At 64.5% G+C, this 14,590-nt stretch overlaps 2 protein-coding genes across 2 annotated transcripts; one reads left to right on the top strand and one right to left on the bottom strand.

Annotated features, from left to right (window-relative positions):
- The first annotated feature begins 1,786 nt into the window (after positions 1–1,786).
- On the top strand, positions 1,787–6,036 carry NEUROD2 (neuronal differentiation 2). Its single transcript, XM_053964983.1, has 2 exons — positions 1,787–1,951; positions 3,088–6,036. Exon 2 carries the CDS (start codon positions 3,093–3,095, stop codon positions 4,167–4,169), a length of 1,077 nt encoding a protein of 358 aa, XP_053820958.1. The 5' UTR covers positions 1,787–1,951; positions 3,088–3,092; the 3' UTR covers positions 4,170–6,036.
- LOC128800008 (collagen alpha-1(III) chain-like) lies at positions 5,702–9,902 on the bottom strand. Its single transcript, XM_053964894.1, has 3 exons — positions 9,703–9,902; positions 8,483–9,031; positions 5,702–7,505 (listed from the first exon to the last, which is right to left on the bottom strand). The coding sequence occupies exons 1-3, from the start codon at positions 9,900–9,902 to the stop codon at positions 5,702–5,704; spliced, it is 2,553 nt and encodes an 850-aa protein (XP_053820869.1).
- Positions 9,903–14,590: the final 4,688 nt, after the last annotated feature.

A 14,590-nucleotide genomic window follows, 5' to 3' on the forward strand; every position in this document is an offset into this window, starting at 1 on the left:
CACTCGCACTGTGGCATCTCCTCGGCCCCAGGCAGAACCAGGGCCCCCGTTGGTCCCCCATGGGCCGTAATTCTGGTGCCAGGAACCGGGGCACGGGTGGCTTTGCCGCCCTGACACCTGGGGTGTGGCCAGTCTCCAAGGGCTGGGAGTCCCCTGCCCTGGGGACCGATGTCTGAGCAGTGGGGACTTACCCAGAGCTGGCTCTGATGTGCCACAGGCGTCAGGTGAGGGTGGGTTCCTGGAGCACCGTGATCCCGGCGGGTCACCCACCGGCAAAACGAAGATGGCAGCAGCAGAGGGAGCCGAACGGTGCCGCGGGAAAGGGATGCCTTGTGCCAGGAGGGTGCCCGAGAATTGGTGCCCAGCATGACACCGGCACTGGCAGGGCTGGGGTGGGCCCTGCCTCCCTGCGGGCCGGCCCCAGCCCAGGTGCCATCTGCTCGGCCGCAGCCGTGAGTGACAGTCAGAGGGTTTGTGCCGGGGGGACACTCGCCACCGGCGGAGCCCCTCTGTCACGTGCCAGCCCCGGCACCTGCACCGGGGGAATGGGCACCGCTGGTGGCCCTGGCAAAGCCCTGCTGGCCGGGCACGGCCAGCCCTTTGTCTGCGTGTGGGCACAGCCACAGTCGCCACTGCCACGCCATGGCCGTGCCACCCTCGCCTGGCGTGTGTGGCTGGCACGTGCTGGTGTGTGGCACCCAGCCCCTGCCCGCACCCCTCAAGCCAGGCAGGTCCTGACCCCTGGGTTTGTGGGGACAGAGGAGATCCAGGACATGGCATCGGCCCCAGTGGAGCAGCCAGGACCGGGGCACCGGGTGGTGGGAAGTGGCTTCTGGGGACACTGCGTGCCCATTTAGGTTCCGTGGCCCAGCTGCTGCCCACCCAAAGGGCAGCAGTGATTTCTGGGTGCACAGTCACTGTGGTGAGGACAGATTTGGAGGCTGGAGGGTGGCAGAGCAATGAGGAGTTGCCTGACAGACAAAGGCCTCGTTGGCTGCACCGCGGCGTGGCCGGGCCTCGGCCACCAGCACCGTGGGATTGGCATCCATGGGGGCTCAGCCCCTGCGTGCAGCGGGGAGGGTGTGAGCGTGCAAGGGGGTGTGTGCGTGCCCAGAGGGTGCCAAAGGCCGTGTGGGGCTGTGCCACGGGGTGGAGGGATGTTGGCGTGGCTGTGTGGCCATGGGGGTGCCAGCGCGTCCATGTGCCACCCGCACGGGGACACGCGGCCCCGCGGCCACCGGCCCTGCCCACGCCACACCTGCAGCCCCCTGCCAGCACCGGTGTGGCCAAACTGGGCTCTGCCACCACCTCTGCCGTGCCCCCGGCTCGCGCCAGGCCCTCGCCACCGCAGCCATCGCCTCTCGGCTGCCGGCTGAGGGTGGGGACGGAGCCGGGCGAGCCGCCGCGGCATTTTGCGGCGAGCCGCAGATGCCAGCTCCCAGCGAGGGTCCCCGTGGCATCGCCCCCCTCACCCCAGCGCCCGCCTGTGTCCCTGCCACGCTTGGCCCAGCCAGGATGGCCGGTTTTCCCGCTGGCTCCATTGTTCCTCCCGGCCCCGCCATCGCCTGCATCTCGCCCGGGTCCCATTTTGCAGCGTGTAGGCAGAGCTGGAGATTTGGAAGAGGTTGTTTTTTTTTTTTTTTTTTTTTTTTTTTTTTTTTTTTTAGAGTACAGAGTGACAGATGGCGAGTCCTCCTTCCCCAGAGAGACAAATCTCCCTGAATGCAAGCGCATGTCAATCATTAGCTCTCATGTGATAGCTCTCGCGCATGACGTGCCAACCATATGGCACTGGCAGCAGAGCTGGTACCCCCTTTGCTGGGTAGAGATGCCACTCTCGCCTCCTTTTGGATAGAGGACTGCAGGAGGCTGGAGCACCTCAAGGAGCCGCGTCCCGCTCCCAGAAGATGCTGGGAACAATGAAATAAGAATTCCTGCGGTCCGCCCGAAGGTGAGTTATGTAAGAAGTGGAGGGTTGGGAGGGCAGCGGAGGAAACTTGAATGGAGAAAAGGCAACTTCCATGTTGATTTTGTTTCTCCGCCACGTCTCGCCCTTTTTTCCCCCCATCTTTCGTTCTCCCCCGGCCCTCGGTTCTCCCACTCCCCGCGGGCCCCGCTGGTGGGGTTTTCTCCCCCCGCCGAAGTCCCCCCCAAGGGGGGTTGTTGGGGTTTCGCCGCCCCCGGTCCCCCCCCCCCAAGCCTGGGCGCGCCCGGGGCGCCGCGGTCCCGGTGGGACGGAGCGGGCAGCGGCGGCCGAGCGGCATCAACGAAATCAGCGCGGAGCCGCCGCGCCGCCGCCCCGGGGGGGCCCGACCTGGCGGAGCCGCCCCCCCGCTCCCCCGCGGCGCCCCCGGCCCTCGCCCCGGGCGGTGCCCCCCGCCCCGGCCCCGCCGCGCCGCCCGGCCCCGGGGGCGCCCCCGGCAGCGCCGCCGCCCGCGGCCACCGCGCCCCCCGGGGGGGGCCCCGGCCGCCCCCGCCGCCCCCCGCCGCCCCCCGGTTGGTGCCGCCGCATTTTACGGGCCGCGCTCCGGCGGCCGCGGGGAGCCCCGGGGCGGGGAGGGGAAGCCGGGCGCGGCTGACCGGGCCGGAGGGGGTACGGGGGAGACCTGGGGATGCGGGGGGGGGGCGCGGCGGTCTCTCCTCGACCCCCCGACCCCGGGAAGGCGGTGGTGGAGCCGCGACCGGGGCCGCTCCGCGCCCGCGGCAGGGAAAAGTTGGAGGCGTCAAAGAGGGACCGGCGACACCGGGCCCGGCCCTCGGGGCACCGGGGGGGGGGCATCGGGCGGGCCGGGAGCGGGGGGGGCGCGGGGGTTGAGCGGAGGAGCGGGACAGGGGCGCGGGCGGCGGCCGCGGGGAACCCCGGCGGTGGGGCTGGCGGGGGTCGGGCTGGGGCGGAATCGCCGCACCCCGAGAGAGCCCCGGTGGCCCCGGGGTCGGGCAGAGGGGGCGGGGGGCAGCGGCGGGCGGCCCCGCGCCCAATTCGTTTTCGCCGGTCCCGGCGGGTGGGAGCGGAGCGGGGCGGGGAGGGGGGGGGGGGGCGGGCGGCGGGGCCGCCGGTAACGCCTGGCTCTTTGCCCCCCGCTGCAGCCACCATGTTGACGCGACTTTTCAGCGAGCCCAGCCTGGTCCCCGAAGTCCCGAAATTCCCCGGTTGGGCCGAGGAGTGCGAGGAGGATGCCCGGAGCGAGAAGGAGGAGCGGGCGGGGAAGGGCTGCGCCCTCCCCGAGGAGCCGCCCGAGGGTTCGCTGGGAGAGAGCAAGGAGGAAGGGGAGCTAGGAGGGGACGAGGAGGAGGAGGAGGAGGAGGAGGAAGGCCTGGAGGAGGCGGAGGGCGAGCGGCCCAAGAAGCGCGGCCCCAAGAAGAGGAAGATGACGAAGGCGCGGCTGGAGCGGTCCAAGCTGCGGCGGCAGAAGGCGAACGCCCGGGAGAGGAACCGGATGCACGACCTGAACGCGGCCCTGGACAACCTGCGCAAGGTGGTTCCCTGCTACTCCAAAACCCAAAAACTCTCCAAAATCGAGACCCTCCGCTTGGCCAAGAACTACATCTGGGCTCTCTCCGAGATCCTGCGCTCGGGCAAGCGGCCCGACCTGGTCTCCTACGTGCAGACTCTGTGCAAGGGGCTGTCCCAGCCCACCACCAACCTGGTGGCCGGCTGCCTCCAGCTCAACTCCCGCAACTTCCTGACGGAGCAGGGGCAGGAGGGGGGTCGGTTCCACGGCCCCAACGCCGCTTCCTTCGCCGTGCACCCCTACCCCTACCCTTGCTCGCGGCTGGCCGCGGCGCCCTGCCCGCCCGCCGCCGGCCCCGGGCCGCACGGGCTGAGGACACACGGCTACTGCGCCTCCGCCTACGAGAGCCTCTACGGCAACACCTCCCCCGACTACAACAGCTCGGAGTACGACGGGGGGCTCAGCCCCCCGCTCTGCATCAACGGCAACTTCTCCCTCAAGCAGGACTCTTCATCCCCCGACCACGAGAAAAGCTACCACTACTCTATGCACTACTCGGCGCTGCCCGGCTCCCGCCCCGCCGCCCATAACCTGGTCTTCGGGTCGGCGGGGATGCGCGGGGGGGTCCACTCCGAGAACATCTTCCCCTACGACATGCACCTCCCGCACGAGCGGGGCCCCATGTACGAGGAGCTCAACGCCTTCTTCCACAACTGACCCCCTCCCCGACACCCCTCCCCATCGCCGAGGTGGCGGAGAGGGAGGGAGACTCCCCCACACACCCTCCCCCCACCCGCGGCGGCCCCGCGGACCGGCCCCCGGGGCTCCGCCGTGGGCTTTGGTGCAATATGGGGACCCGGCCCCGGCGGCGGGTCCCCGCGCCCCGTGGGGACAAAGTGCTTTTTTGGGAGGATTTTCCCTTTTTCTTAATTTTTTAAAATTATTGTCGATTTCGTTATTTTTAAATTTTCATTATTTATTGCTATTTCTTTATTATTTAACGTAATTTATTTAGTTATTTTATTATTATCGCTGTTATCGTCACTATTATTATAATAACTATTACAGCTATTATAACTATTATTATTATTATTATTATTATTATTATTATTATTACTACTACTACTACTACTATTATCATTATTTTCCAAAGGGAGACGCCCCGCACGGGCCGACCCCCCCAGTCCAGCCCACCGGAGCCCCCCCCGGTACCCAGCACGACCCTCTGGGTCGAGTCGCTTCGTTTCATTTTTAATTCGTTTTAATGAAATTTTATATATTTATCTTTTAATTTTTCCCCCCCCTCCCACCCCCATTTTGGGCCGTTTCTCCCCTCCCCAGCCCTGACCCCGGACCCCCCCGGACCCCCCCGGCATTGGACACCCGCTGCCCCGGCCCGTGGGAGCGAGAGGAGCCCGCGCTGCGGCGCGGAGCGAAACTTTCCGAAGCAATAAAGAGGCGCAGGGAGGAACGAACCCCAATTTCTATCTATGCAAGAGGCCCGGCCCGGCGGACGCTCCGAGATGCACTTTGCTTTGGGGGGGCCCTGGCCCCGCTCCCCGCCCCGGGAGCTCCTCGCAGCGCGTGTGTCAGGACGTTTTTTACCTGTTTTAAAAACTTGAAACGGAAAAAAAAAAAAAAAAAAAAAAAAAAGGAAAAAAAAAAAAAAGGGAAAAAAAAAAAAGATAATAATTAAAAAAAAAAAAAAGACCCCCCCCCGCGGAGCCGCCCCGGTTTTCCCGAGCTGGCGGAGCCGGGAAGCGCAGCCCGCAGCTATGCAAGCGGGGCTCCGGGGGGGCTGGCGGGGCTGCGCCCCCCCCGCGGCGCCCGGCCCGGGGGTCTCCGTCCCGGTTTGCCGCATTCCTTCAGCCGGGAGACGCCGGGAAGCCGATAATGCTTTTTTTTTTTGTTGGGTTTTCTTTGGTTTTTGGAATTTTTTTTTTGTCGGAACCTGCCCGCACCACCTTCGAGAAACCAGCATTTTTAGAGACCAGGGAGGAGGAGAGGAGGAGGATTTCTGAGAAATGTTTTGAAAACGAAAAAAAAAAAAAAAAAAAAAAAAGGAAAAAAAAAGAAAAAATGGGGGGAAAAAAGGAAAGAAAAAGTTCTGGGAAAAAAACCTAAAACGGGGAAAAAAACAAAAAAAAAAAAAGGGAAAAAGAAACAAAAACCCACAAATCGTTGTAGCAAAGGGGACCCGCTGCCCGACACCAGAAGTGCTTTCGTGTTTCCGTTCCGTTTCATTTCGATTAATAAATATTTATGGCCAACGATATGCAAGACCCCCCCGCGCCGGGCGCCGATCCCGCTCCCCGGTCCCGGTTCCCGGTCCCCGTCCCCGCCGCCCGGACACTGCTCGGCGGCGGCGGAGCGCGGGGCGCGGGGCCGGGGGCCCGGCCGTACTGCATGCACCGGCCCCCTCCCCTCCCTCCCGGGGCCGCCCCCCCCCGGCCCCGCTGGACGCTCGTCGCCCGGTCCCGGCCCCGCCAGGACTCGTCGGCCGTGACGAGCCGCCGGTGCGATCGCGGCGAGGCTGTAATTACCGAGCGTCCTTCGACGGCGATTAATAAATATTCAATGTTGACTCCGCCGCCTTCGCCGCTTTCCTTCCGCCCCGGGGGCACCGGGGGCACCGGGGGCACCGGGGGCACCGGGCCGAGCCCCCCCTCCTGCCCCCGGCGGTGCCAGCGCCGCTCCCGCCGCCCGAATGCGCGGCCCGCGGGGCGGCGGCGCTGATATAACGCGGCTCTGCCCCACGGGTGTCCCCCCCGGGACCGGGGAGGCGGTGTCCCCCCCTCACCAATAACGGCACCGGGATCCGGTGCGGCGGCCCGGCTCGGTCCACCGGCGGTGACACCGCTGCGGTCCCCTGGGAGCGGGAGCTCGGAGCTTGGTGCCCGGGGCTGGCACCGGGCCGCGGTGCCGGTGGCCTCGGGAAGGGTGCGCGGTGGCGGCAGCCAAGGCCGGTTCCTCGGCGGCGGCCCCGGGAAGCCGCTCGGCTCCCGGCGCGGTGCCCGGGGCTGGTGCCGGTTCCCGGTGTTGCTTCCCGATGGAGCCTTGGCTCGGTGCCCGGTGCCAGTGCCGGTGCCAGCGCCGATGCTTGTGCCGGTTCTCGGCGCTGGCGCCCGTTGGAGTCCCGGAAGCTCCCGCGCCGGTTCAGGGAGCCGGTGCCCATGGGAGCCCCGGGATACCCGATGCGGTTCCGGTGCCCAGTGTCCGGTGCCGTTCTCGGTACCCAGGGCCAGTGTCGGTACCGCTGCCCGGTGCCCGGTGGAGCCCTGGGAGCGCGGTGCGGCGCCGGTGCCCGGAGCGGAGCTGTCCGCTACGGCGGTGCTGAACGGGAGCCCGGGCTTCTTAACGGCCATCGGTTTATTTACCGACCGCACCACCGGGGCTCGTCGCCACCCGACGGCCGCCGGCACCGGGCAGCGTCGGGCACTGAGGTCCCGGTTTCGCGGGCCACGCGGGTCGTGGGGGCCGGTTCCCCCCGGGGTCATCGAGCGCCGGGGCCACACAGGGGCTGCGGGGACGGAGGCACCGGTTTCCTCCCGGGATGGGTGTCTGATACCCGCGCCCCGCAGCCCCGCGGCTTTTAGGGATAAACCGGGCCGGTTTAGGGTCGGGCCGTGGCTGCAAACTGGGGCCGGATCCAGCGCGGCCCCGACGTGCTGGGCCCGGTCCCAGAGCCGCCGGTGTCGAGGCGTCGGGCCCGAGCCGGGGAGCGGATCCGCCCCGGCCCCACGAGCCCCTGCAGTGGCCCCCGAACCCCCGGCCGGGCCCCGGCGCTCGCCGCTCTCCCCAAAGCAGCGGATCCTCTTCCGACGGCTCTGGCCCGAATATCCTCCCGGGACTCGTTTCTCGGGGGAAAAAGCCCCGGGAGGACCCGGGGACAACCGATGGGGCCGGACGGAGGTTCCGTGGGGCCGGGGCTGTCGATGTGCGGCCCTTCTGCCGCCATCCGCCACCAGCGGCACCGGGGCCGCGGCCCGGAGCAGCGGCGGCGAAGGGCGGATGCCCCCGCGGAGGGGAGGAGGGGGACGCGGGGGCCGGGGGCTGCGGGGGGGCCGCCGACATCTGCTCCCGGGGCCGGCTATGCCAGGGGGTGCCGGCCCCGGTGGCAGGGCTCTGGTTTATGTTCAATTGTCGGGATTTTTGTTTCCCCGGTGCCCGCCCGGCCCCGCCGAAGATGCGGGAACCCGCCCGGCTGCTCCGGCAAGGCCCGGCCCCGCAATGCGGCCCCGCACTCGCTGCACGGCCCCGGTGTAAAGCTCCGGAGAACGGCTCCGGTGCAAAGCTCCGGTGGAAGGTTTTGGTGCACCGTCCCCGTGAACGGTTTCGTTGCAAAGCTGCGGTGCCCGGCCTCGGTGCAAGGTTCGGGTGCCCGGTGCTGGTGCCCGGCTCCGAAACACAGCCGCGGTATAAGGCTCCGGTGCCCGGCCCGGTTCACAGCTCCGGTGCCCGGCCCGGTTCACAGCTCCGGTGCCTGGTCCGGTTCACAGCCCTTCCGCCCGGCGGCTCTCGGGGAGGGAAGCGGGAGGTCGGGAGCCGCCGCCCCGCCGGGCTCTGCGAGTGTTTCGTGCGACCGTGGAATCAAATCCACCTCGGGGGGCTGAGGGGTCCGGGGAGCTGCCGGGACCCCGCGCGGCTGCCCGGGCGTCAGCGGAGCTCGCCCAGCACCGAGGGGACCTGGCGGTGGCGGCTCGCCCGGACGCAGCCCCGCTATTTCAAAGCAGGATGAGATGGGGGGTGGTTTTCCTCCCCGCCTCACCACCCCCGGTGCCCGTGGTGCCCCCGGTGCCCCCGGGCCGGCCCCTCTCCCGGCCCGGCGGAGCGCGGCGGGGGCGCGGAGCGAGAGCCAGCTCCGGGTCGCCGCTGCCACCGGCGAGTGCCAGCCGTGGGGGGGGGGAGGAGGAGTCATTGCTTCAGTTTAAATTTCATGGCATCTGTTCATTATTATACAGTGCGGATTTTTATATGGACAGCTAAATTAAAGACAGATTTCTGCCAAAATTGCAGATACCATAAAAAACCGGAGGCTCCCGGCGCCCGGCGCTCGCCGCGCTGCGGAGGCGGCCCCGCTCCGGGGGCCGGGGGCTGCCCGGGGGTCGGGAGGGGTGTAGGGGACAGGGAGGGATTTGGGGGCCCGGGTGGGGGGGCTGTCCTTGTTTTTGTGCGATGGGGAGCCCAGGACGCCGTCCCCCGTGGGGGAACGGGGGGTCCCGGCGGTCTCCGGAGCCGCGGCCGGGGCGGGCCGGGCTGGCAACGGTCCTCGCCGCCCCGGGGGCTGCAGAGCCGCCCCCTCCCCCGCCCGGTCTGCCAGGCTCCATCGCAGAGGAGTTAAAACAAGGACATCTGTGCCTGGAATCGCTGCGAAGCTCCGAACCTGCCAGCGCCTGCTGGCACCGGCCGCCGGCGGAGGCGGCTTCTCCGGAATGCGGCACCGCCGGCAGCTCCGCCCGGAGCCCCGGCCCGGCCCCGAGGGCTGCGGGGCCAGGAGGGCCTTGGCCCGTCTGAGCAGAGTCTGCGTCTGCCCCCATCGTGTCCCCGTCGGTCGCAGCCCCGAGGGGGTCGTGTTTTCCCTGTGGGAGACAGCGAGGGGATGAGGAGAGGGCCCTGCACCCCAATGGGGCACGGGCACACGGGCAGAGCTGGGAGGGCAGAGAGCAATGGGGGGCAGGTGGTACCCAAGGGAAGGGCAGAGGTTTGTGGGAAGGTGAGAACTTGCCCCTCAGCCCTTCTTGGGCTTGAAGGGGAGAAAATGGACAAAACCCAAGCAGGGGCAGAGCGGGAGGTTGGATCCAGCAGACACCAGGCCAGCTCTGGCTGGGAACACTGGAGAGCAGGTGGTGCCCACCTGAGCACCCCACAGCAGCCCAGCCCCCTTCCCTTCCCTTCCCTTCCCTTCCCTTCCCTTCCCTTCCCTTCCCTTCCCTTCCCTTCCCTTCCCTTCCCTTCCCTTCCCTTCCCTTCCCTTCCCTTCCCTTCCCTTCCCTTCCCTTCCCTTCCCTTCCCTTCCCTTCCCTTCCCTTCCCTTCCCTTCCCTTCCCTTCCCTTCCCTTCCCTTCCCTTCCCTTCCCTTCCCCATCCTGGGCTCCAGCCGATCCCCGCAGCTCCTCTGATCCCCGGGCTGGGGGTTCCACCCTGTCCCGGTGCCCCTGGGCCGGGGTCCCGCTCCCCCCTCTCCGTGGCAGCCGGTGCCTCATTTCATATGGGAAATGTCCATTTTGTTGCTACTTAAAAGCTGATTTACGGCGGCTGCATCCCAGCCCTGCCTTGGCCTGCGTTCATCCCATAATCTGCCCATTTCTCTTGGCAGCTCTGGCTCGCCTGGGCTCGCCGGAGTCTCTGCCGGGCAGCGGGAGCCCCCGGCCCCTTCCCGTGGCCCCCGGGCCCCGGGCACGCTCCCTCGTGCTGCTGCTGGCAGCTGGATCCCGTCTGCCCGGAGCACATCCCGATGCCCTCGAGATGGCAGCGCCTCTGGATGGACAGGCCAACACGCCCAAAATACCATTCCTGGGGCTGGAGGGATGGAGGGGACACGGGCAGGGGTTGGGGACAGCACATGGGCGGCTTCACATCACGCTGGACCCTCCTTCCATCCACCTGCCCTCCAGGATGGGGCGGTGGGATCCGTCAGGACCTGGCAGGACAGACAGGGCGGGCACACCTGGGCACGGTGGCAGCAGCAGGGCCTGAGCCCCTGAGCTGAGCTCCTGCCACCGCTGAGCGGTGTCCCGGCTGTCCCGGCTGGCTCAGCCCTCCCACACGCTTCTAATTAAATTTTACCCGACTATGAATCTTTTTGTTAAATGTAATTGCAAAGCACACCTTTGGAATCATCACATTAACCCGGCATCGGCGTTATCAGAGTGATTAAAGCCTTCCCCAAGTTAGCGCCGGGCAGGGCGGCAGGATTGTGCCGTAATCCCGGGAAAGCAAACAAGTTCTGAGCAAAACTAATTACATTTAGAGCAGCTGTGATAATAATCCTAATTCAACCCCATTTGGTGCCTAAAATCCGGCGATCCGGCAGCGAAAGCCGGGGCCGGGGGGTGGCTGTGGCCCAGCTCTGCCCTCCAGGTTTGTCCTTTCACCGCAGAGGTGACAAAACTGGGGGTTTCTGGAGGATCCCTGCCAGTCACGGGATCCTATGACCCCTCGGGGCCGGGCGTCCCCGCCCTCGGCCACCAAATCCGCGCTGCCCATCGCCCCGCTTGACCCCGTCACCCCTCCGGCGCCGCGTGCCGTGGCTCTGCCCCGGTGCCCGGGCGGTGGCACGGTGCCCAGGCCCCCCCCCCACCACCACCGCTGTCCCCGGGGACAGGGGGATCGGGCGGCCGCAGCTGGCGCACGGAGCCGTAATGGCCACGGCTGGGCTGGCACGGCGGCCCCGCGCCTGCGGGCACGCGGGCAGGAGCAGCTTGTGCGCCGTTTGTCCTTGACGAGTCCCCGCGTGGCCGCCCCTGCCCGGCGCTGCCACCCCGGCACAAAGCCCCCCCCCCCCCCGCCCGCCGCCGCCGCCGCCGCCGAGACCCCCGGCTCGTCACACGCGTGACACCGTCACCAGCTCCCCCAGCCCGGCGGGGCACCCCGGAGCGTGGCTCTGTTCGGAACAAACCCTCTGTTGGCATCTGCGGTGGTGGGCACGGCATTGGCACTGCCGCCACCGTGGTGACTGTCGCCAGCAGCCCCACGGCTGCCACCCGGCTGTGACACGGAGTGACAATTTCCACCCCGGCCGCCACCTTGGGGAGCGCTCGCTACAAAATGTACCCTGGAGTTTTTCTTTTTTTTCCTTTTTTCAAAAATTTTTTTTTTTTATTAAAGTTGCCAAAAATTTGTGTTAGCTAATGGCTTCTTAATTCCGCCGAAACCGAGGGAAGGAAAATGATGCCATTCATCTTGTATTGGTTTGAAATCACGTCTGACAACTAATCGATCATACTGTGGGACATTAACTCCTTTGGATGGGGGCCCAAGCGCTCTCGCAGCTCCTCGCTCCCGCGCTGGATCCATTTAACTACTTTACTGCTGGTATTTTGGCACGTGGCTCCGCGGGCTGGTTCCTCTCCGGTTGGTGCCGCTGAATTATTTGCCTTTCTCCGGATACAGCTGGCACGGTGCGCCCGCAGCTTCCCCCGCCCCTCCGCCGGCGCCCTTCACCCGACCTTCGCCCCGCCGCCCCCCCGAGGGGTCCACGCCCCCCCTTGTCCATGGATCCCCCCCATTTTGGGCATTGCCGGGGGATTTTTCCCAGGTGTGAGCAGCCAGGGATGCCTGTGGGGTCCTGGGGATACGATGGGGGGTGGCTTTGTTCCCTGGCCTTGTGGTGACCCCAGGTGACCTGTGCCTCAGTTGCCCCGTTGCTTCCCCATTTCTCCAGGGGGATGTCCCTCAGCGTGGTCATGGGGACAGACAGGTTGAGGGGGGGGAGGCTGGTGGCACCTTGCAGCCATGAGCAAACTTGGTGGCGTGGCCCCATCCCTGATGTACCCCCCACCCTAGTGGGTGCTGGTGACCCACCCTCTGCCACTGCGATGCCCGGTGACACCAGAGAGGTTTGTGGGGACAGGGATGGTGGCACTGGGCTGTGTCCCCCCATGTATGGGGACCCCGAGGTGCAGCTGAGGGTGCTGGGGGCACCCCCACCCCCAGGACAAGGGGGGTTGGATCCTGCCCCTGTCCATCTACTGCCATGGGGGGAAAGGGACGTGGACATGGTCAGGGGAAGGACCTGGGAGGACAACAAGGAACCCAGGGTGACCCAGAGGGACTCGGGACACCCCAAAGACCCCCAGGCACAGCTCGGGCAGGGGCTTAACATACCCAGGGTGGGCGGGACCCAATGCAGGGAAGGCTGTGATTGGTCAGCAGCACCAGCCCTGGCTGGGGATTGGCTGAGGCCTGTGCCCATCCCAGGTGTCCCCCTGGATGAGGGGACACATCACTGTCCCAGCCCTGTCCCAGCGGACACACCTGACTCCAGGGCCACAGCCCCAGGGCCCCCTCCAGGCCCTGGGTGCCACCAAGGGGGTCACAGAAGGGTCTGTCCCCTCTCTAGGGGGCAACATAGGGACAGAGTCCCCTCACTGATGGCCCCTGGCCGAGGAAAGCCATCATGTTGGTCTGTCTGTCCAGGCCTGTATGCCGGTCTGTCCAGTCACCCTCTGCCCACCCAGCCACCTTTCTGTCTGTCCCACTCCTGTATGCCACCTGTCCATTCATCTGCCCATCCCGTGTGTCCATCCATGGATCCATTCGTCCATCCATCCATCCATCATCTATCCTCCATCATCATCCATCCATCATCCATCCATCCATCCATCCATCCATCCATCCATCCATCCATCCATCATCATCCATCATCCATCCATCCATCCATCCATCCATCCATCATCCATCATCCATCCATCCATCATCCATCCATCCATCATCCATCATCCATCATCCATCCATCCATCATCCATCCATCATCCATCCATCATCATCCATCATCCATCCATCCATCCATCCGTCATCCATCCATCATCCATCCATCCATCATCCATCCATCATCCATCATCCATCCATCCATCCATCCATCCATCATCCATCCATCATCCATCATCCATCCATCCATCCATCCATCATCCATCCATCCATCCATCCATCATCCATCATCCATCCATCCATCCATCCATCCATCCATCCATCCATCCATCCATCATCATCCATCCATCCATCCATCCATCATCCATCATCCATCATCCATCCATCCATCATCCATCCATCCATCATCCATCCATCCATCATCCATCATCCATCCATCCATCCATCCATCATCCATCCATCATCCATCCATCCATCATCATCCATCATCCATCATCCATCCATCCATCCATCCATCCATCATCCATCCATCCATCCATCATCCATCCATCATCCATCCATCCATCATCCATCCATCCATCCATCCATCCATCATCCATCCATCATCATCCATCATCCATCATCCATCCATCCATCCATCCATCCATCCATCCATCCATCCATCCATCATCATCCATCCATCATCCATCCATCCATCCATCATCCATCCATCATCCATCCATCATCCATCCATCCATCCATCCATCCATCCATCCATCATCATCCATCCATCCATCCATCCATCCATCCATCCATCATCCATCATCCATCCATCCATCATCCATCCATCATCCATCCATCCATCCATCCATCCATCCATCCATCCATCATCCATCCATCCATCCATCCATCCATCCATCCATCCATCCATCATCCATCCATCCATCCATCCATCCATCCATCATCCATCCATCCATCCATCATCCATCCATCCATCCATCCATCCATCCATCCATCATCCATCCATCCATCCATCATCCATCCATCCATCCATCCATCATCCATCCATCCATCCATCCATCATCCATCCATCCATCCATCCATCCATCATCCATCCATCCATCCATCCATCCATCCATCATCCATCCATCATCCATCCATCCATCCATCCATCCATCCATCCATCCATCATCCATCCATCCATCCATCATCCATCCATCCATCATCCATCCATCCATCCATCCATCCATGGATCCATCCATCCATCCATCCATCCCGTGTTCTCTATCGCTGACATCTGTGTGTGTGTGCACATCTCTGTATGTGGGTGGAGCCAAGCAGGGTGTGGCAGGGATGGGAGGAGCCAGCAGGGAGGGACAGTGGGTTCTCCTTTGGGGCAGGATTGGCTTGATGCCCTCATCACACTCATCACCCTCTTCATCTCCTTCATCCCCATTATCCTCATCATCCTCACAGTCCCCTTTATCCCATTACCCCATCCTTCCCATCATTCCTTTCATTGCCTTCATCCCTGTGACCTCCATCATCTGCTTAATCCTTCATCATCCCCTTTATCCTCATCCTCCCCATCTCCCCCTTCACTCCCATCCTCTCCATCATCCCCATCATCCCTATCATCCCCTTCATCCCCATCACCCCCTTCATCCCCATCATCTCCTTCACCCCATCACCTCCAACATTCCCATCATCCCCATCACCCCATCACTCCCATCATCCCCATCCTCCTCCTCATCCTCATCATCCCCATCAGCCCCATCACCTCAATCATC

Source organism: Vidua chalybeata, chromosome 26 (assembly GCF_026979565.1).
Source record: "Vidua chalybeata isolate OUT-0048 chromosome 26, bVidCha1 merged haplotype, whole genome shotgun sequence".
Lineage (NCBI taxonomy): Eukaryota > Metazoa > Chordata > Aves > Passeriformes > Viduidae > Vidua > Vidua chalybeata.

Coding starts and splice junctions, on each gene's coding strand:
- NEUROD2 (XM_053964983.1), top strand. CDS start 3,093: ATGTTGACGCGACTTTTCAGCGAGCCCAGCCTGGTCCCCGAAGTCCCG.
- LOC128800008 (XM_053964894.1), bottom strand. CDS start 9,902: ATGTGCTCCGGGCAGACGGGATCCAGCTGCCAGCAGCAGCACGAGGGA. Junction 9,032..9,702: donor AGGGCTGGGATGCAGCCGCC/GTAAATCAGCTT, acceptor TGTCTCCCACAG/GGAAAACACGACCCCCTCGG. Junction 7,506..8,482: donor CCGGGCGCCGGGAGCCTCCG/GTTTTTTATGGT, acceptor GCCCCCCCGCAG/CCCCCGGCCCCCGCGTCCCC.